General features: G+C 39.4%; 1 protein-coding gene across 1 annotated transcript; it reads right to left on the bottom strand.

The window, feature by feature from the left end:
• Nucleotides 1-87: 87 nt before the first annotated feature.
• Nucleotides 88-16129, bottom strand: stk24b (serine/threonine kinase 24b (STE20 homolog, yeast)). Its single transcript, XM_043242714.1, has 11 exons — nucleotides 15445-16129; nucleotides 11390-11620; nucleotides 5916-5972; nucleotides 5651-5759; nucleotides 4113-4270; nucleotides 3733-3918; nucleotides 3370-3515; nucleotides 2490-2607; nucleotides 2351-2413; nucleotides 1499-1644; nucleotides 88-990 (listed from the first exon to the last, which is right to left on the bottom strand). The coding sequence occupies exons 1-11, from the start codon at nucleotides 15484-15486 to the stop codon at nucleotides 951-953; spliced, it is 1296 nt and encodes a 431-aa protein (XP_043098649.1). The 5' UTR covers nucleotides 15487-16129; the 3' UTR covers nucleotides 88-950.
• Between the last annotated feature and the right edge of the window lie 6254 nt (nucleotides 16130-22383).

Here is a 22383-nt window from a genome sequence, read left to right as displayed (position 1 = left end):
AATGGTTACTACTATATAATTACTTTATGTAAGATTGCTCAGACAGACAAAAAAAAATAAAAAAAAACATTGATAGGATCTCAAACCTTGAGTAAAACCCTTTAATTTCTTATTAAAATTAACAGAGCACCCCCAAAAATGTACATTTGATAAAAAGGCAAGGCATTTCAGTAATGGCCATTTCAGAGGCTTGATTTTTAAATATTTACCTTTCTTTTGTTTCTAACAATATCTACAGAAGCTCTTGGCCATCTGTACACAGTGATTCATTTGCAAAAATCCATCATCTCTTTTAAAGGTCTGTAAAATTGAGACTATATACACAGATCTGTACACAAATCCAAACATAGCGCCCTCTGTCTTCCTGGATGACTGTTCTGCTCGTGGCAGATTACCTGAGATTTCAGCGTGAGAACTGCAATCTCCTTCACTTCAGGGCTCGGAGGCGCACACACTCCGACAGACATCCATCTTCACACATGCATTTTGTTCAGAGTCATGCACACTATCTTGTATTTTGTTTAGGGTGGAGGCGGCGGCGGCAACGGGCAGGGCTCCTCGCCCTGTGATGGCATACACTTAATGCATTCTTCCAAAAGCTCGGGTACGATAACGCAAAACCGCCTGCCTCCATCTCTGCTCTGTGCTTAGCCAAAGGAGTTACATCTACGTTTTGTCCATTGCTTAAGCGGTCTCCATTACAAACGCACTACGCATACACACGCGCACACACACACACACACGTTCACACTCCATAGAGTGTTCCAGGAGATTATAAAAGAAAAGTGAAACTAGGAGAAGCTTGAGGAGTTTGATAAGTTCTCTTGATAAGCTAGTGAAGGACAGTTGGTCCTCCAGGGTAGACGTCACAGAGTCTGCTGGTGTCAGGATTCGCTGAGCTGATGCCGGGGGGGCGGGTCTGAAGAGAGATGGACAGGCTAATGGAATAATCACTGGTGTGATGAGGATGATGTTCTTCCCCTAGAGAACCTGCATGTAGAAAAACCAAAGCTGAAGAATCTGCTCATGAAGGGCGCTCGCTAGTTTATCGGTATATATGTTTTATTGCTTATACAGAAATCATTTCAGCATTATTACTGAAAGCAACCCAAAATACCAACATTGAGTTTTTTTGAAAATGTAGCTTTTTGATCAAAGAAATGCACTTCAAAAATATAATAATAATAATGAATTGGAATAATATTTTATATTGTTAATGTTGTGCATTCTTTTAAAAACATTAAAGAAAAAAAAAAAATAATAATAATATTATCATACTTTTTGAATGTCTCATATTCACCCTGACTTTAGCTTCTATTTGTTACTGACATTTAAAAGTTAAAACTGTCAGCTTTTTCTCTAAAGCAGGCCCACATCGTTGTGACTTGTAATTATACCAGAATTATTCCAACTAGAAAATCAAAAGCAAAAACAACTTCTATTGCGATCAATTTGAGTAAAGAGCTACATGAGGCTCCATGCAGTATGCAGTCCTTACCGTTGTAGCCTTTGAATAAGTTGGGTGACCATGACATCCGAGATCCCTGGATATGCCTCCTCAGCAAGAAAAATGGCCTCTCCGAGCTGCTCCAGAACCTCAGGCTTTACGGTGGCTGCTGCAGCATCTCCCGCCCCTTCCTTCAGCTGAGGACACACGGAATTTGTCATGCAGCTGACGCTTTCATCCAAAGCACACTCGTCATAGAGACAGCATCCGACAGCAGCGAAATTGCTCCCTTTCACAAAAGGTTTGGAGTACTTTGATTGTTTTAAATTGCGCTCAATATATACCGGCATATACAAAAATAGCTTTGCCATTCAACACACTTGTATTACATAATATGTATCATAATATCGCCTACACTAAAAACAATCTTCTTGTGGAGTCAAGAGTCTAGACTACAGTGCACTGCGCTCTCATGAAGAGCATGACAGGAAATGGAAGGATTTGTCCTTGAACGAAGGAGAGGGTGGAACAAATTAGTGTGCAGTCACTTGTCCCTGGGCTTTTTTCCCAGCATCCCTCTATTTTCCGCTCTCCGCCTCACATACCTCATTGCTCCATACTGATTAGTAAGAGGCCCGAGGGAGTGACGGCTGCCTTTAAAAGATGCTTTTAAGATATAATAAAGCATTCAAAGGCCACTTTTAATCTTCGTGCCGATATCTTTTATATACCAGAAATCCTATAGTGAGCAGACACAGAATAACGAGACCTTACATATAGCGTAAGACACACTTTGGGGTCCCAAAACGTTGGACAGCTGCTACCACAGACGATATTTGGCCTCGCTAGAGTTCTGATTTTAGTATTGAGGTTTCGCCTGTGACGGTGATTGATGCGTCTTACCTCAGTTAAGACCGGAGTGATGACGGTGGACAGACTCTGGGACAGAGGCCTCTTGTTGGGCTCCTGTGGAAGCAGAAAACATCACGCCGTGAGGTAAAGAAACCGCTTGCACAACACAACAGTCAGCTCAGTCGTCTACCTCCTCTCCTGTTGGACTGGCCCCGTTCTGCAGCTTTTTGGGGTCTTTCTCGCGAATAGTGAAGATCCAGTCGTCACTGCCAAAGTCGTTCCCGCCAGACGCCTGGCCATCGGGTTCCCTGAGACAAAGACACGCGAGAAAATGAGAGGGATTCGTTTTAAGCAGATAAGAGAAGGAAACATTAAATGCATGAGATTTTATTAGAGGGCCAAAAACAAAGAGGGGTTGATTGTGCCAACTAAAGGACGTCGAAGATAGTTATTTAACTTGTTTGACTGTTTAACCAAGCAGCATCAAATGACTGTATAATGGAAGCTGTTAACTCTGTTGACTCTTTAACCCTGGAGTAAAGTAATCCCAGATTATGTTCTTAGATCTTTTACATTTCACACTCTTTATACTTTTAAGTGCTGAATTTACTGGGTAGTAAAGCTTTAAATTTAACACTGTATACTAACCTTAAGGTTTTCCCATATATATATATATATATAATTTTTTTCTCAATGTATCATATCAAGCTTTAATAATCTAAAATAACAAATCGCAATAATAAGACAGCATGTAAATATTTCAGCTATTTGTATTAGATTGAAAAAAAAAACTCAAGATTGAAAACCAGCTGAAATTAAACATTTAGTTATTTCCTCAGTCTCATTTCATTCCAAAACTCTTGAATCGGTCTGTGTTTTTCATCTTTAACAATACAAAACAAAATATAATACAGGATGTAAATGAGATAAATAAATATCCTTTTCTGTTCCACAGAAGAAAGAAATGCGTACTGTTAAGGACCGACACGAGAGAGAGTAAATTATTTGTTCGGTGGATTATTTCTGTAGCACATATATAAAAAGCGCTGTAGTTGTCTTAAGTGTCGTTCGAGTCGGACTCATCGGAGCTGGACTCCGCTCGGGACTGTTCGGCTTTCCAGCGCTTGTATCTGTCGATGAGCTCTGTCAGATAGGACGTTTTCTTCGCATAGCGCACAATGAGCTTGTGTTTCAGCAACTCTTTGGCTGTCGGTCTCTGAGAGAAAAATGAAAAAACGAATATATGAGACAGGTCCTTTGAAACGAAACTTCAGCTTTGTCTTTCGATGCAAGTACAGTTATAGTACATGCCTTGAAAACGATGAAAAGATCATGACCTTAGGAGCAGAAATAGAATAAACTGTTTTGCCAGAAGGATCAGTGAACCAGACAGGAGGAAATGACCTCAGGGAATCCCCTATGCGCATACTCACAAAACTGGGCTCTTTGTTTAGACAGGCTTCGACAAACTCTTTCAGAGGTTTGCAGTAGTTGCCCTCCAGTGTGGGGGGGTTGTTCTTTGGAATGAGGAACAGCACTTTCATGGGGTGCAGATCAGAGTGGGGCGGCTCTCCTTTAGCCAGCTCAATCGCCGTGATGCCCAATGACCAAATGTCAGCCTGACAGGAAAAAAACAAAACAAAACAAAAAAAACGCGTTGTCATGTGGAAGCGGAGCAGTCATCGCTCATCTAAATGAATCATATGGAAAAACCGCCAAGATAACTTAACACCGAATCCAGAGCCAGACGTCTGGCGCAATGATGGATTTCTAGCTAGCGAGTCAGTCTTGGCATGTCTACGGCGACCCTCACCTTTGAGTCATAGGCAGACTGTTTGATGACCTCTGGGGCCATCCAGAAGGGGGTGCCCACAAACGTGTTGCGTTTGATCTGCGTGTCTGTGAGCTGCCCGGCCACGCCGAAATCTGCCAGCTTCACCTCCCCTTGCTCTGACAATAATACATTTGCAGCTGAAAGAAACAAACAAGGGATGGAGGGAAAGTCTGCGTTTAGCGTTTAGTTGAGAGTGTGCCAACGAGCAGTGAGATGTGTTACCGTTTCAAACTGGGCTCTGGGAACCCTCAGAGGGCCCAAAGGTGTCCTGAACAACAACAACATTTTTATAGCATTTTATAGTATTTGTAGCTTTAACCTATAATACCAGAAATGTGTAAAATATTAAATAGTGTTTACTGAGCAAGGCTGATATTACTATATCGAGAAACCAGAAAATGTAATTTTTTTTTTGGTCACTTTGGAGAGCGTCATTTTGTAGTGTATGCTCTTCTGTGTCAGCTGCAACACAAGGATATGTCTTCTGTGTGTATTTATGCTTTAATTTCACTGAAAACAGCACATCTGTGTGTCGCAGCTGACACAGAGCAACGTCCGCTATTCTTGTGTGAGGTGATACTCCCCAAAATTGTGCTGCGATGACGCTACGGTGCCAAGTTTGTTGAATGAAGTCGTTACTTTTACTTATCTTTCTCTTTCCATACAATAGTGTGGAATGCTTCATAACGTTACTGTTGAACCACTGATGGCAGAGGGACTATTCTGACCACGTCTTTCACTTTTCTGGGCCTTCATAGTGTTATTTACTTGGCTGTCAATGTCAACAGTCACAAGCCTCATGGTTTTTACCCAAAATATCTTAAATCTGAAGACAAACAAAGCTTTTACAGGTTTGGAACAACATGGGGGTAAGTGACTAATGACAACATTTTCATTTTTTTGGGTGGAGCGCCGTTAATAGCGAAACATTTTATTGCATGTCTAAATATATCCAGATCATTTTTCCCAACTTGCTTTAGCACAATGCAAATATAATTTGTTTATATTTAATTTTGCTGTCTTAAAAAATAAATAAAATGATCTAGAAACCTCTGGATAAAGATCATAAAAGCCTGTTTACAACAAAAACAAAACAATTTGGTGTTATATTTATATGTATAAATGAACATATAAATATAAAAAATAAAAAAATAAAAAATTGAGATTTTTGAATAATGGAGTAACCATGGCAACCGCTGACGTTTTTATGCAATAGACTGAAAGTTCATTTGCATATGAAAATATGACTTTGTCTTGTGCTGGTGAGAATAATAAATATAAAAAATATAATATTAACAGACCATTTCTGCGAATAACTTATTATGTTGTAAGCAGACAAAAGTCCTCAGAAGTGTTCAATGTGGTACTTTGTAAATGAAACTTAAAAAGATCAAAACGGTGCATCCTGACTCCAGAAAGTTGCAAAGGACACTTTCAAACATTCTCTTTCGTTTTTTAGAGCAATATACATGAGATGGTCGTTAAGGTCAAGATGACCTTGGTTCCACAATCCATACCTTTGATGTCTCTGTGAATCTTCTTCTCAGAGTGAAGATACTCCAGGCCTTTCAAGATCTCTCTCAAGATTGTGGCGATCTGCGTTTCGTCTAAAGCACCAGGCTCCAGCTGAAAGTGAACAATGATTAACTGCAAGCCCTAGCTGATCATGACAGCAAAAACACATACTACACATTACATTAGGTTTAAAAACAAAATTCTACAAATGACGCCAAAGCTACATAAGAGGCATCACAATTCATCAATAAAAGTTTAGAATCGTACCAAATCCAAGGCCGATCCACCACCTAAATACTCCATGATGATCCATAACTTTGTGTCCTAGAGCAAGAGAAAGAGATGAAGAGGAATTGGATGTTGAAAAGAGAGAAAAACCCATCAACTCACAAATAAGCAACAACAACTTTACCAGAGGAGTCAGGGCTTTTGCTAGTGAGAGGGTAAATGTATAATCCTAATCTCTCCTTTAATTTGGGATTAGCTAGAATGAGAGAGAGGGAAGAGTGAAAATTGGGTTACATACCTCCCACCTCACATGATGAGCTTAAGAGTGAGAGAACGTGAGCCTGAGTGAGTGAGTGTGTGTGTGTGTGTGTGTGTGTGTGTGTGTGTGTGTGCGCAGACACTGAAAATGAAGAAGCACGCAGAGAGCCTCTTAAAAGTGAACGATTAATTTATTGCACCTAATGGTTCTCCACAGCGCAGATCCAAAGTTCAATGTGCTTTTTCATCTTTCTGTGCCTGACTCGAGCGCTTTGTGTCTCTCTCTCACTTTTGCACCTGAAATAATTCATTTCTACTCTACTGCACAATGCAGTCCTGGCAAATCAATCTGAAACTAAAATGCACACTTTTTTTAATTTGTATTAACTAACATACTGACCACTAATCCCAATTAATAAACTTCAGTGCATATCTCACACTAGAGGTGGGTGATCTTCCCAAAAATGTAATTTTTCAATCTTAAAATCTCAGATAGTTCCGTGTATTTCCCTGCATTCAGATCATGCTGCATTCACACAATAACTAAACGCTATTAAATCATAAATCTCAATCTCTTTTCTCCTCCCCCTCATTGGCTGAGCTCCGCTATCACTCACATGACGCTCACAAGCTCTTTCCCCAGAATGAGCTGCGCCGTGAAATTTATTCATTTCAATGTCTTGCTCCACGCTAGGACGGTTTGTTGCCGTGTCGTCATGAAAACCTCTAAATAGTCATGTTAAATGCTTTTACATTTTTACCTTTTAAAGCGTCTGAAATAAAGAAAAGAGACAATTATTTGTTACTGAATGTACTGTTTTTTTTTTGCTTTTTTATTTTGTACTTGAGTGCAATAGATGAATAAAATGGGCAAAAAAACACTGAAGGACAAAACCAAGATACACATCATCTTGTCTTTTTCCCCATTCAGCTATTACAGCTTATTAAAGTAAGTGAATTAACAACAACAAAGGTTCACAAATGACTAGCTGTTTGAAAAAGCAGTAAAAACATGCTTTAAATTTGAGTGGTTAAAACCCAATAACTGGGAAACTACGCAATCGGCGTGCATCAAGTGCAGCGAACTGTAGTCCTCAAAACCCAGTGACATTAACTGGAATTTATGTGATCGAAAATTTCACACATGGGTGTTCAAGTTGCTCCGGCAATTTAGACCAACAGAAAGCCATATTAAGTGCCTTAAGTGTAAATAATGCTAAAGAAAATACAGGTTTGCTCTTTCAACACGCAACCGTAAAAATGCACCAAGAAACCATACGAAACATCTAAACAACCATACAGTATATCTTGGCAAGATCGTAAGCCATTCGGAACAACTTAGCAATGGATTAGCAAACACTGCCACAGTTAATTAACGGTGAGTTTTGCACAGGCAGGAAAATGTACCTAAATAACAGTAACATGTTCTCTACAACTTCCTTACAGATCTTCAAAGTGCTAACTGGTGCTACGGGCTGAGAATCTCTCCCAAAAAAAACATGTCGTATTTTTCCCCAGGCCGAAATTACAGTGCTTCTCTCTTATTCTGGCTAGCAGCTTTAAAAGCACAAGAAAAAGAAATGCGATTTCACTACGGTTCCTTTTAACTTGAGCGTTAAGTGAACACCCACGTTTTTCTGCTTCCATTTGTGACACCGGGGCTAATTCAGCTTAAGTTTAATGTCGAGAATCGCAACTCCATATGGGGCATCAAAGATTATGAACATTTGGCGCATGCTGTGGTCGAGAAAGAGAGAGCGTGAAACAGAAAGGCTGAAACGGTTTTGAGGCGGATTTAAACAACACCCACGCACGCTAGTTTTACACTTCTTCACAGTGGGAAGTGGACCGATCATGCCGCCTGACGGCCTGCCAAAGAGTAATAACTAAGGTCATCGGTGTAAGCTCAAGTCTGAATCCTACATGAAACAAAAAATAAAAGAAATGTGTTTTACTGTACAAATTACATACTGCCTATGTAATACAGGAACCACATTTCCCTAATTTAGCTAACTAGCACGGAACAAAACATGGTCAACTTCTCATAAATGTAAACAGGAAGCGCGAAACCATTTCACATTAACCTATGAAGTGCTATCTTACGACGTATTTTCAGGGTGGCTAACTTCATTGGCTAATCATTCGTATGAATTCATACAAATTGGCAACTCGTGAAATTTGTACAGTTTTGCAAACGTCGTACGAATTTGCACAAGTGGGGTCATGCGAATGCGTACAAATTAGCTAGCTCGTAAAATATGTATGTACGAACCGCTGTCAGATCCGGATAAATCGCTAAATATAGCTGCCATTTTTAAAATTAGGAGTGGTAGTAATATGGCACCAAAAATCTGTTTTTAACTACATGTTGTCATGAACAACATATTTCTGCACACGATGCAAATTTCAGAAACTTTTTTGTGACGTACTGAATACAAAACTACACATTTTGTGAGTTAAGCAATTCATAAGCAATTCAAAGAACAAGTTTTTAACACTTGATTGCTCATGAATCAGTTCGTTTTGTGGGGTCAGCTCAATAAACATGCAATTTCTTGCCATTATTCTGAGGCTTGCTGAGCTTTTATATACACACGTCATATTTAATGTTGACTTTGAAATGAGTAAAACATTTATTTTGTTGTAGCGCTATATATTCATGCACATATTTCGCTCTATGGTCAATTTAAAAGGGTTCATGTGCGAGAGAAATGCTCTGCTTACATAAAATATACCATTCAAAAGTTTCTAGTTCTCTTTATTGAAAAAATAATGTCACAAAGAAAAATGCTGTGTTCTTCAAACTTGTGTGAACCGTAGACTGTAAAAAAAGATGGACGACGCGTCTCCGCTTCCTTCCACTATAGGAAATTGAAGCCAAATCATCTCAGTATTGCCGCTGACATCAAGAGTAAATGACGTTATTTGGAGGCAGAGTCTGTGCAGTATTGTCATGAGGTGGAGCCGCAGCATCAAACTCCCGCAGAACCAATCAATGACGCGGTCCGTTTTTAAAGCATCAAATTATTAGCTAAAATCAAACTTATGACAAAAACAATTAAACATTTATCCACGTGACAACAACTACCATAAATTCGTTTACATGTAGATTTCGGGGTTTATGACCTGTACTGCAGCCAGCCACCAGGGGCATCACTTTCCAAGACATGCGACACACACCAAGTGTGAACAATGACATCTAGGCAGAAGTTTTTTTAATAAACTCACTTTCTGTAGCTTTTCACATGGTTTTGGATGGCAGTTCTCACAGATCTTAGTATCAAATTGTTCCCATTACCTCAAACCTCGTTTCAGTCATCCATAACACTTATCTAACCATTTACTATCCAGTCTCCGAGTTGCTCATTCTACCACAGGCTTTTTTCCTGCCTACAAGGCCCACAACCCAGTCGGCTCTTCGTGGTTTTAGATGAAACTGTTGTTTGGCATATTCTATTGAAAAAAGCTGCAAGCTGAGGACCTGAGGGGTGTCCGTTTCTCATACTCTAATGTCCTCTTGCTGGCACGTATCTGGGCCGTCCCTTTCTCTATGTCCTGTTTAAATCCAGCATGCTGACTCAAGACAGTATTGTACACTCGCAGATGGAACAGCCTTCATCTCTCAATAGACTGATGAGCTTCTAGAGGAAGTTGTTTCTTTGAAGCCAAAATTGGACTATAGAAATGTCAGTCTACTGGCATCACTTCAGCAACAGAAAAAAATTAAATAAAAAAAATAAGACATTGTGTTGCCAATTCCATGCTTCATTAAGTAGCACAACTGTTTTCAACTGTGGTAAGATAAACAAGCTCTCTTTAGTACCAAATTAGAAGACAAAAAATGAGTACTTGAGGAAGGAGGGTACATTGATTTCTTCTAAGCTAGAGTAATAAGGCTTTGAAATCAAAGGGTAAATCATTTCACCCAAAAATATAAATGCAGTCATCAATTACTCACCTTCCTGTCATTCCAAACCCATATCAAACACACATCATGTGTGGTAAACAGCAGATCAACCGTACTTGCTTAATGCACAAAAACAAACGTCAGTAGTTCCTGCGGAGGCTCCAATGTGCTTACGTGACACGTGAGAACAAACCTCGTTGGTCAATGTATGTCAGGCAAGCACTTCTGAGATCTTGTTTACTGTATTTGATGTGCTCTGCGCATATCCACTGATCAATGTTTAAGTGATTAAAACAGGGAGGCAAATGCATCACGAGTGAAAAGGGTGACGAAGACATATGATAACGCATTCATTTCATGTTTTATGTATATGATAATGAGCTAATTCCAAATATATTTTTTGCCAACATTTCCTTAAAAACGACATCAAAAAAGTGTTTTAACTAAAAATGCTAAATATTAATTTACTGGGTTTAAATCGCATAATTTTTTAAACTCACGTTTGTCACTTTATAAATAATTCCTGATAAACCGATGACTAACTACACGATCAATGTTTTTTTATTTACAAAAAGTTAATGCGTTTTAGGTAGAGTTGCAAGCGAGAACTCCGTAAACTTACTAAAATAAATTAGTTCAAAGGGGATTCTTTTAATTTACCTACAGAAAAATACATATGATTGGACACTGCTTTCAACAGAGAAGCCTGTTATTAGCTACAGAACTGCAATAAACATCTGTAATTTGAAACAGATGAATTGGACTCCCTCCATAAAAAAACACTTTCTCATTGGATCTACAGATCATATAAGGGATCACAAAAAGATTAATGTTCACCAAAATGTGAGGAGTGTGCATCCATGTTAAATCTGTTCATCGTAAAAACGTCTCTTCATAAGACTTCATAAACTGCTCAATTCAGGTAGATTTATTTTACAAAATACTCATGAACCTTTTGACGCATCATATCTTTTGGACAACAGAGGGACCAAAAATCTCTCAGGTTTCATTAAAAATGTCTTAATGCTTCAGAAGTTGAACAAAGGTTTTTGGAAAGACACGAGAATGAGCAAATGAATTAGATTTTTTGAGTGAACTAAGCTTTTAATCCTACCTTGGTGACCAGAAGTATCAATTTCTTACAAAGACGTAAAAATACTGGAACGGTAGTGTAGCTAAAAAGATTTGAGACCTGAATAAAGCCCTATGGGGTCCAGACTGTTCAAGTGGAACCCAGTTAACCCAGGAAATATCACTTTTCCTTGAGCTCTCTGATCACCATGACCTACATCCCTCAGGTCACACGGCATGACCTCAAAGTGACTTTTTGTATATGCTGACCACTCACCTTTAAGTAGGAACCGTAGTATTTGGTGACAAAGGGACTGTCGCACTGGCTTAACACTGTGATTTCCTGCTGAATGTCTTCAATCTCATCTTCAGCCTCTTCCAGATCGATGATCTTGATGGCCACAACTTTCTGCGTACGATTGTCGATGCCCTTAAACACCTCTCCAAACGAACCCTTACCGATTCTTTCCAGCTTGGTAAACAACTCCTCAGGATCTGCTTTTAAATTCTGAAAAGAAGAACAAAGACATTTCAGTATACGTTTTTAACGGTCTACACTGCATAAAGGATTTTATATTTTAAAAGCAGGAGGATTTCTCTAACCTACAGCAATCCGAGAGAATGACAATTACCTAAAATGACCTCAATGTAATGGTTATGGTTAAACACATGACAGTGTTACTTCTGAGCAGTCTTAAAATAGTCTTTTATAATCCATTGTTTGGTTTGACTAGACGTTCTCTGAAACGCTACTGAATCAGGATCTTTGAGAGCATGTTTGAGAACTGAAACACATCTGGTTGGGACCAAAGTTCCCAGAGGTCTCAGCCATGACCCTGAACATCTCAGAACCCTGAGGCCTTCTAAAAGGAAACGCAGAGAGAGCTACAAACAGCGTCGATATTATTAGCACGAAGCAGCTCGTTGCAGAGTCCACGGTGGTTAAACTGTGCAGCACTTGAATAAATAACAGAACTAACTAAATCTCAAACTGCTCTGGGTTTAACACTTGCATGCTAACTTAATCTCGCAAAACCGACCCGAACATCCCCAAAGTAACACAAACCATGCTCGGCTAACCATCAGTGTGATCAGAATTTAAGACAATCCCGAATCCATCCTCTGAGCCCGCAAAAATTCACGACCTTAAAATCCTCCAAAGCTCTTTTGCTAGCGTAAACTCTAAACCTACCGAACGCAGAGTCATACTGATGCCGAACACAACAGCAGAACAGCTTGTCCAGTGCCGTACGAGAGGCGCTGCGGGAGGTACATGCAGGCAGGATTTCACGGGGACCTCATAAATGTGTGAAATCCAGTTAAATGGATGACGACAGAGCCGATCGTCCCCAGCATTAGCGCGCCAAAGATACAAGATGAAAGAGAGCAGATTTCGCCTACAGCTTAAAGTACATTATTCTAATGCCTCATACCTCAGGGTACCGTGAATAAATGGAAATCTGTTTAGGGATATCTTGTCCGTGTTTGATAGGAGGCTGAAAGGGCTGATTAACTCTAGCAAAGGTTTAAAGTGATCGAAGACGTGTTTTCCATTTCATTCTATAGAAGTAATAGCATTAGATTCTTTTATTTGAGTGCTTCTGAACCCGTTTTATTACAGGACACAGATTTCACATTTTGACCCATTACTGTTTAACAAACACTTAAGTGATTGAAATCCGAATCATTCTCATTAATGGGCAAAATTATCAACATAAGCTGGATAACACAACTGAAATTATTTTCTACTTAATCTTTTGAATTACTATGGTTAACCTATACTCAATATGCAGTATTGTTAAAATATATATATATACACATTTCCAGAAAAATAATTGCTCACACAATACAAGTGCTTTCAACATAAAAAATATCAATATTTTAATTGCAATAACATTTAACAATATTACACTCCTTGCTGTATTTTGCTCAGTTCAGCCTTGAGTATATTTTTGTTCATTATTATTTTCATGGACGAGACAATCTGAGCATCTGTGATTTTTACCAAGGGAACTTACAAACAAAATGCCACAGATTTTGATTGGGCACAGACTTGAACAATTATAAACGGGTTTTTTTTCTGCTATGTTGGGTAGCTGCATTTTTTCCTACGCATTTCTCAGTGTTTAAACCCCCCAGAACAAACTCAGCTGAGCGCCACTGCTTGAAAACAACACAAATCAACCGACTCCAACAACAAGCAATATATCTCAAAAGATGACAAAAGCCTTCAAGAGAGAGGGGAAAAGGAGGCCAGTGAACAGTAGTCACCGTGATGAATGACACATGCTGACAAATATCTTGGAGGCCGACTGCCATTCTGCGCTCTGTCAGCGATGCCGTCCTATGAAGCGCACAAATCGATCCTCTCAAACACAGATGATTTTCGCACATCTTTCCTCAAAGCGCACACACCCTCAGAGAAGCCCTTTAATGCATCACTCAGAGATTCATTAGCTGTCATCTACTCGTCCCATCACAGAGATGATGAAGGCTTTGCTCCCTGATTCAGCCCTAATGCTGATTGCTCGCCTACACTCCCAGCTGATCTCTGTAATCCTGATCCCGATGCACACTGACAGGTGTAACAGCCAACAAATTCTTTTAGAAGGCCACGTCATCCCTTGGCTCCCATCTGTGTTTGTGTTTTTAGGGAGCTGGAAAGTCTGAGGCCGGCCATATGAGGTGCGTTACAGCCAGGTGAGAGCATGCTGGCTTTTGAAATGTTCCTAATGGATGACCACCGCAATTCCTCTGTGACCCATAAGGAAATAGTAGAGAATGAACGCTTATTCCATCACTGCGCTCTCAGAACTGGTGACTTGTGGCCCTCCCTGGAAGTCTGTGACCTCCTACATAATTTTGGTTTTCCTCATCTCACATGGACTCATTGCGGTTTTAGGGCCTCATTTAAAAAAAAAAAAAATAGAGGTTCTTTGCCAACAATGGCTTCCTGCATATTTAACCTAAAGGAACGATAAGCCATTTCGACTACTCGATAAGGCAGATTGCTCTTCTGTCCTGAGGGCAAACCAGTCATATGGCCCAGCATGAATAGAGACCCAACCAAGTGACCCATTTATGATGGCTACTCTCTGGAGACATCTCTCCTTCCCTTATCGCCCTCTTTCCTTTTGTCTCTACTCCTCCACTTCTTGCTTTTTTGGATCTTTGTGTTTTGAAGAACAGAACGGTTCTTCGCTGGCACTGTCCCACTTCATACATGATCGTGGTTCATAAAGGATGTGTCCCAGAAAGGTTACAGTGGTGCTAATGCTCTCCAGAGGGCAAGGACATGAAAATTTTAATAGAATGACCCTGAAAAGGGTTCTACATTGGTGCTGTCCTACTTCATACATGATCGTGGTTTCATAAAGGATGTCCCAGAATGGTGGTGCTAATGCTCTTTAGACAGCTAGAACATAAAATATTTTAATATTTAATGGAAATGCTTTCTAAATTGTTGTCCTCCAAGCTTCGCAGATGATGAAGGATTCAAAGCCTCTTCTGTTAAGCATCATATTGTATGTGTTTCTCAGTGAATATCTGAAATACATTAAACCACACCTAACCAAACCACCTCCAGTCTATTAGTAAATGGGTTTTTAAACCGGCATCCTAACTGGCAAATTCATTGGTAGTGTAAGGCTGCACATTAAAACAAATAAAATACGATTAAATGAAATAAACACTTTTTTAAATAAAAATGATTAAAATAAAGGCATCTAAGAACACTACTAAAGCAACCAGAATATTACAGAAATATTTTCCAATTAATCTTTTTCATAAACTTTTATATTATCATATTTTAGGTTTGTCTACCCGTCTTATTTGCATTACTTTTAGAGTAAATCCAATGGTATTGTTGGGAAGGCTACTTTGGGAATGTAATAGGCTAGCCTACAGATTACATGGTGCTCTTTTTAAAATAAGCAGTGTATCAATTTCAACTTACATTAATGTAACCGATTCGGTTATTTATTTCTGAAAATATATAGATGCCTTTACGTTATTAGATTGGCACATACCATCATATTTAGGGTTCCAGTGGCATCTACAAGACTGAAAGCCCCTGAACAACTGAGTGGTGTACAAAGCAATAATACGGCCTTACTCAGAAAATACTCATGCTGCGTAACACAAGTTTGTGTTCACCTCTGTTCACACATTAGACAAAGAGGGAGTCAAACTGATTTAGAGTCTTCTTCAACTTATCAAGAGAGTGGAAACTCTTAAGCTTAAGAAAGTCAGGGATATTATACAAAACATATACACTAAATGTGTTCCACAGTAGATAGACTTGAAATAAAAGATGCCGTGTGCTATCTTTACCTGCATCCCAGGCAGACTGCCCTGCACTGGAGAATGAGCCATGGCGTCACTTTAGCCACTAAAACTGGCCAGCAAGTCAGCAAAAAACACTGTTTCCGGACAAAATACAGCTAATGCACCCCTGGATCCCGTTTGCCCGGGTTTAATGCGGTCTTAGATGTTTTACAGCTGGATAATGGAGCGAAGAGCATCCGCGGGAGGACAGAAAGTGCATCTGAAAGATGACTGGCGTGAAAAGCTCTCCTCCACTTCCGCAGCTTTAATGAGAACTGCTGCTCTTCCTCGCGGAAATCAGCGCAAACACCAATCAAAACAGCGTCGATCGGACTGATCGCGGAGTTTCAGTCGACGTAGCGTGCGATCGGACGTCGAAACGCTCTTTTGGTGACTCCTGGAGTGGGTTTTGGAGGTTCATGCAGGCCAGATCGCTCGTCAAGAGTTGATGGTCCTCTTTGCGCAAACGGATTTCCAAAACATAGCGCAAAAACATGCGCGCGTTTGCGTAAAAATGCCCCGGTTTCGGCTCCTAAAACGGACGCGCGGAACATGCACTATAACTCGGATTGGTCGAGGGGGTGGTTGGTGAAAATCCCGACTTGTTTGAACTGAAGAAATGATGTTGACATCCTCACTTCACTTCCCAGCTGGCCGCCATCTTGTCCGTGCTGTCATCGGGACATCAGGGCGGGTCCGGACGCGTCAGACCCCGCCCCTGCAGGAGAGGGGAGGGGTTTGTAACTCTGATCTTATGGCGAAGAGCGCGTGCAATTAGCACTGTGTTTAAATTCTTCTTCTTTCTTCAGCATATTATTGCAGGTCTGTCCACTTCTTCTGTGTGCATTACTTTTAGTGTAACGTTAAAGGTTACAGATTACAAATTACCGTATCAAGGCTTACTTAACTTATTTTAAAGTGGCCTTATGTAACTGATTACATTTTGTTATTTTTTATTACGTTTCTAAATTTCCAATACATGTTTTTAAACTGTTCAAAGCGGGCAGGGTTAACCTTGCAGTACTCAACACTGACGATAACCGTCAGGCTATAAAATGCTTCACTTGAGTTAAGATTATAATAATTACATTTTAAATGTCCGACGTCACAAATCAGACTTCAGCCATTCTTTTTACTATGAGACCATTCCGGGGTTGTATGCAGATTTAATATCGTAACACGAAACAGTTGCTATGGTACTGTTTTTGAAAACAAATCTGTAGACACTGGCGTCAAATGACGGTTTTGAAAATACAGCTAATCTTAAAGAAATAAAGCAGATACATAAACCCAAATAGGAAATAAACCAGTTATGGAATAAATTATTATTTATGTCCTAAACTCATAAAAAACACACTCAGTCAGTACAACTTGGGAAACAGATTAAATGTGCGGGTGTGTGTGAAAATATTTAGATGTAAACGTTGCATTTGTTAAAAGAAATATATTTATAACTTTTTTATATCACATTGCGAATAGCGACACCTTTTGGCAATTTAACCGTGCAACCCCGATATCACCACTAGATGTCAACCGTGGTTCATTTTTTAGAATGGATTCCCAATTTCTTCATTTCTCATCGTTGTGCATTCAGACGTGAACTATAAAACCTTTTAAGTCATAAAGAGTTTTTTTTTAAGAGTCGCATGTAAGCATTCCTCGCAGTAAACACCCTTTTCTCTTTTATGTTTCGATTATTTGATTAATATAATAATATTCTGCATTTCAGAATATGATTTGCTTTGCATAAAAGCTGAACTGTATGCCAACTCACTTTGTCCAAGTCCATAAGCTTGTCAGTTCAACTCTTTATCTTCAGAATCTCTATTTACTGGAATACTCAGCTGAGCTTCACCTCCTGAGGCATCAGATACTTCTTCAACCGGGCCTTATGCTGAGAATAAAAACCTCCTAATCCTCAAACACTCTCAAATTCCTCCAGAGGGGCTCTTCATCGCAAATCTGCTCAATTTTCTTCAAAGCTCACCCAGACCTGTGAAAATTGGGTGGATATTTAGTGAGGAACGATCAAAACAGGCTTCAAGTGCACCACCCTCGACCCATATACCTCCCGCACTCACCGCTAAAGCAGCATGTGGATCTGTAAAATGCAGTTTTACAGGCCGATAATAAAATGTAAAGTTTCCCACAGGCTGGGGTGCCGTGTCAATCACTGACAATGTTTACAGACCAATTCCCTGGGTGCTGCTTATCTACTCTTGGGCCCGAGCAAAACGCTACTATTCTTCTCTTTCTTTCTTCCGTGACTTCCCTCTCTGCCACACACCCATAAGATTCACCCCCTCTCTGTGCGGCGGTGGCTGTGTCCATTTAAAGAAAATGGCAGCATTTAGCCTCATCATGGCTGTATTAGATTAGGGACATTTATACAGTTTCGTTTTAGACTCATTCACAGACAACAGAATGGGTATCAGATGTTAATTATATTTCAGAAAGGCAGCATTAACAGATGGTGTTCTGTGAAATACAAATGATCAGACAAATGTATCAAGAAAAGAACATATATATATATATGTGTGTGTGTGTGTGTGTGTGTGTGTGTGTGTGAATAATATACCCCCCAAAAGGTTTGGTTAAGAGAGCCCTGACCTTTTTGGTTTGCTTTTTTTAATTAGTTTGATCACAAATACAGTACATTTTTAACTGTTTTCCAGTTATATATATTTTATGTGATTTATTCCTGTGATGCAAATCTGAAGAAACATTTATCATTATGATTCGTGTTGAAAACAGAAAAAACTGCTTTATTGAAATTGTGATTAATTTCATTTGTCAATGCTGAATAACTTAAAAGCAAAAACAACAAATGCAGAAAATAAAAATAAATAAATAAGTAACATTTTTATTCACATATAATATGTTGCATTTGGGTGCAAAGTGTATAAATACAAATTGAATTATATTTGATTGAATCACATTAAATTATACTTATATTTATAGGATTTCTATGGATATTCAAATAAATAAATGAAAGTTAGAGGCAGAAATAAGCCTTTTTGATACAGATTTTTCAAACTGGTCTGAAACACACAGCTGATGTTGAGTCCTTTCCTTTCCTTTCTTTGATGTGTGTCTTCCATCAGTCCTGTGACCCAGAAGTGAAACACGGAGTGACCTCAGTCACAGGAAGATCACGCTCAATAGTTTGTCACGCGTCTAACATACAGCAGCCTCCCACAGCAGTAGAATATACCCTGTTAAAAAAAAAAAAAGTTTCAAAAAAGCTTCAGTCAGATTTTGGTGTGCTGTTCCACAATTTCACAGAATGTAGTTACAAATGATCAAAATATTTTTTTCTATTCAAATAGGGCTTTATTTGTTTGCGCAATCTCGAAATATGATGTTTGCTTTAAAAGAGGCAGAAAAGCCGACTCTTTATATTCAGAGATTAGCCTTCCCGTTCTCTACGCGCTTAATTGATCTATGGTGTTACATTGTGGCCCATCAGTCTTCAGTAGAGCCTAATTTATTATGTTTGTGTGTGTGTGTGTGTGTGTGTGTGAGTGCATCCATGCATATGTACAGGAGTGTGTGTGAGTGTGCAAGATAAGTCTCTTACTCAGACACACTGCGCCATGAATCACTGTGCTGCTATGCCGAGGATCTGAGATGTCATTGTAATTAATGGTAATACAAGGCGGTGGAAACAGTAGCAGACCTCCGAGCTCTTTAATTAGCTGCAGTGATGAAGGAAGACACAGAGCAGAACAAGAGGCTTGCGATGGTGATGAATAGGCCGATGCTAGGAAACACCAAAAGAGTCGAGAATCCAGAAAGATCTCTCCGGCAGTCAAGTTGCACTGTCATGCTCCGAACATGAGAAAATGGACAAGACGCCCTGGAAAACACCAGAATCTCTGACTCAAACCAATGTGGCGTTATTCATCAAATTACGGTTGTAAGAAGGGAATTGGGAGAAAAAAATTATGGATGCTATGGTGGTATTTTGCTTAACAGAAGATGCACAGCTAAAGGGCAGCGGTAGCGGTGTCTTAGCATGCTCATGTTAAGAGGCATTCGTCATTGCCAGGGTCCTACGGCTTAATTATGCTCCGAGAGTGGCCTCCTATGGAAGATATAGTTTGATCTGAATCACCAACCACACTGCCTTCCACCATCCTGGATTACACTTCAGTAAATATTGTTAGAAAATGCCTACTGGGAAATGTAGTCCTGCTCTGCTGTAGCGCAGCATTTAGTCAGTTATCTTGTGCACAATTTGTACTATATAGGCGTGTAAACATTTTCACAATGGTACGTTTCGGTCCCCAAATGTGATTGTCCAAGCTTGCACAATTTCCTTTAGTGCTCCCCAGAATCAGATGACCTTATGCATTTCCCTTTCCACAAAGCATGCTGAAGCATTGGGAAGATATATGTTCACACTGAATGATGTTTATACAATTGTTTGAAGCAACTGCATGCCATATTTTCACTGCAAGCTGAAAAAACTCTAAGTGTAAAACTTTTATTGCTTTTATATAGCATTAAGCCTCAAACGTCACTTACTCTTGTAGAAAAGCACGTTTAGTTCGGGGAAAGGTTTAATAGTAAATAAGACACAGATAAAATAACAATAAGGAGAAGTAATATTTTTTGCAAGAACTGGTGCTTCTCATGCACACTCGCCATAAAGTTGAGGAAATTACAGCAGTGTTTGCCATTTTTAATCATTAGTTTATCTCTCGGAAATCTGGCCAGTAGTTTATGATTGTCAGCGGCTCTGTGTGATGTCACACATACAGGCCCCTCCCACTGACCGGACCGAGGTCTTACCTCAGACCCGAGAAATTTTAACCAAACTATGTTTCCTTTCATTAAGATTCTAAAGAATCATATCAACTTGTGTATCAGAAATGTGCATGATGTGACCACTTGAAGTTATATGAGCTAAACCAATTTAGCTCATTTTAAAAGAAAGCTTTTTTATGCAATTTGACCTTTCTTTACACAGCAGTGTTTTGAAAGCCTGAAATAGAACTACAAAAACTCTGTATAAAGTACAAAAACATACATTTTTGAATACGGTGACATCATATATACATAGGTGTGTGCGCAGGTGCATATTGTTTCTTTACAAAGTGGCATTGCCCACTACTGGCTTAGCATGCATAACAGCATTACAGTCATTTTAGCAGATCTGTGAGAAGGGGGATGGTTTGGCAACATTGTCTATCCGTGAAACATTTCAAGTACATTTTAGTACATTGTAGTCATGAAAACGTGGAAATATAGGCCATTAAAAGAGATTTTATCTGATGTTTAATACATTTCCACAGCGTGTTGACCGAGATGAATTTGTGAGGTAAATAATAAAGCAGTATGCATACCGCTCAAAATTTTGTTGTTTTGATGGAAAGCTCGCAGCAAATGTTTTGGAAAAAAGCTTCGGAAAACTTTCCAGCCTATGCAAAGCCCAGGTTACACCTAAGTGATTTGTGTCATGCTGCCAGTCCGGCAGTTTAAGGATCTCAGGCTTTTGGTGCGACCGGGCTATAAAGAGCTTTAAATGCACAGCCTTGACTTGAATATAAGTTGATATAAACTGAAAACAGTGACTGAGAAGCAATTACAGAGCGAGCGCGGCCTACTCTCCACTCTGATATACGGCATATTTACAGACCACGCTTAAAATTTCACAGCCGCCTGATCGACAAAAAGCAACGTCTGATAAGAAATGTCAACTATACTAGGTACACTGGCTGCAAAGCTAATAGACGTGGACTCAAAGCTAAAAGTCTCTCTTTTTTTTGTTCTTCGTAAGATTAATTAGCTTTTTGCCATGTTACATACTACAAAGGGGTTCCTGTCTACAAATCGCGTTGAACAGTGACTGATGTTTATGTCACGCCGAAGCTGCATGCTATCTTCATTAAATGATATACGATCATTTCTGAGCACAAATTAATAGGCTTTATGAGCACTGAGCTGCAAAATGATGACAATGATGCCAGTTTACCATTTAGATTGATCTGGTGTGTCTTCACATGTGTCATTAATGAATCCAATCGATCATGTTCAATGAATCCTTTACGAATCCAAAAAATTGATGACCTTTCGCTAAGAGCTCAATCACCATTTGAGGACTGCTTTGTCATTTTATTTTATTTATTTTTTTCGCACAGAAAACAGGAGTCATTTTCGATCGGTGGGTGTCCCTATTCAGAGTTAGGAAACCCGTGCCCGTGGTTCCGTGCTTTCGTCTAGAAATGGTTAAAAATGCCTCATGGAAAGAGCTTGTGCTCTGGAACGGCGTCTTTATGTTTTGTGTGTTTCTCTAGGCCGAATTGGGTCATATTGTTCGTAATCTGAGCATCGCTTTCTGAATACTGATGGCGAGGAATAATGACCAAACACAGCACAGGTAAACATAGGGTCTGATTCCCAGCGGTCCGTGTCATATTGGAGAGACAGTGTGAAACTGTTTGCTCTAGTTCTACGAGACTCTCCATTACAATGAAGCAGGGATGAGACGCAGTTCAGCATAAATACAAGTATGACAGGTGTGTGTATGAAATTCATCTGTTTTAGCTAATGCATATCCGCCAGGCTTATTGATTTTTTTCATCTCCGTTTTAGCCATTCGCATTCAGCATTGGCGTTTCGTTTTTTTAAAGGTCTGCATCTGCTCTTTCATTCCTTCGCGTATTTTTTTATAGTTGTTCATATTCCAGTAATAGTCTAAAATTTCTGGTTGTGATCAAACAGTCTATTATTGTCGTCTCTCTGTTTCTGAAAGTAACCCGTCCTTCGATAGAGAAATGGAATTGTGCAAAGAGAATAATAACTCTTTAATCTAATAATAATTAAATATGTAATATTTTAGTGTGGAAATCCACAGTAGAGTAGCCTGCGATGAAAAATGAACAAATTAGAAGATTTCTTCGTGAAATATTTGTAATGTACTGCAAACATCTCTTGCTT

This window comes from Puntigrus tetrazona, chromosome 6, assembly GCF_018831695.1.
Source record: "Puntigrus tetrazona isolate hp1 chromosome 6, ASM1883169v1, whole genome shotgun sequence".
Classification (NCBI taxonomy): domain Eukaryota; kingdom Metazoa; phylum Chordata; class Actinopteri; order Cypriniformes; family Cyprinidae; genus Puntigrus; species Puntigrus tetrazona.
This window is presented reverse-complemented; position numbering and strand designations above follow the sequence as displayed.

Bases quoted from the DNA above. Each gene is read 5' to 3' on its own strand.
- stk24b (XM_043242714.1), bottom strand. From the start codon at position 15,486: ATGGCTCATTCTCCAGTGCAGGGCAGTCTGCCTGGGATGCAG. The intron at 11,621-15,444 runs GTAAAGATAGCA...TCTTCTTTTCAG, and splicing joins GCAGTCTGCCTGGGATGCAG to AATTTAAAAGCAGATCCTGA. The intron at 991-1,498 runs GTAAGGACTGCA...TTCTACATGCAG, and splicing joins CTTATTCAAAGGCTACAACG to GTTCTCTAGGGGAAGAACAT.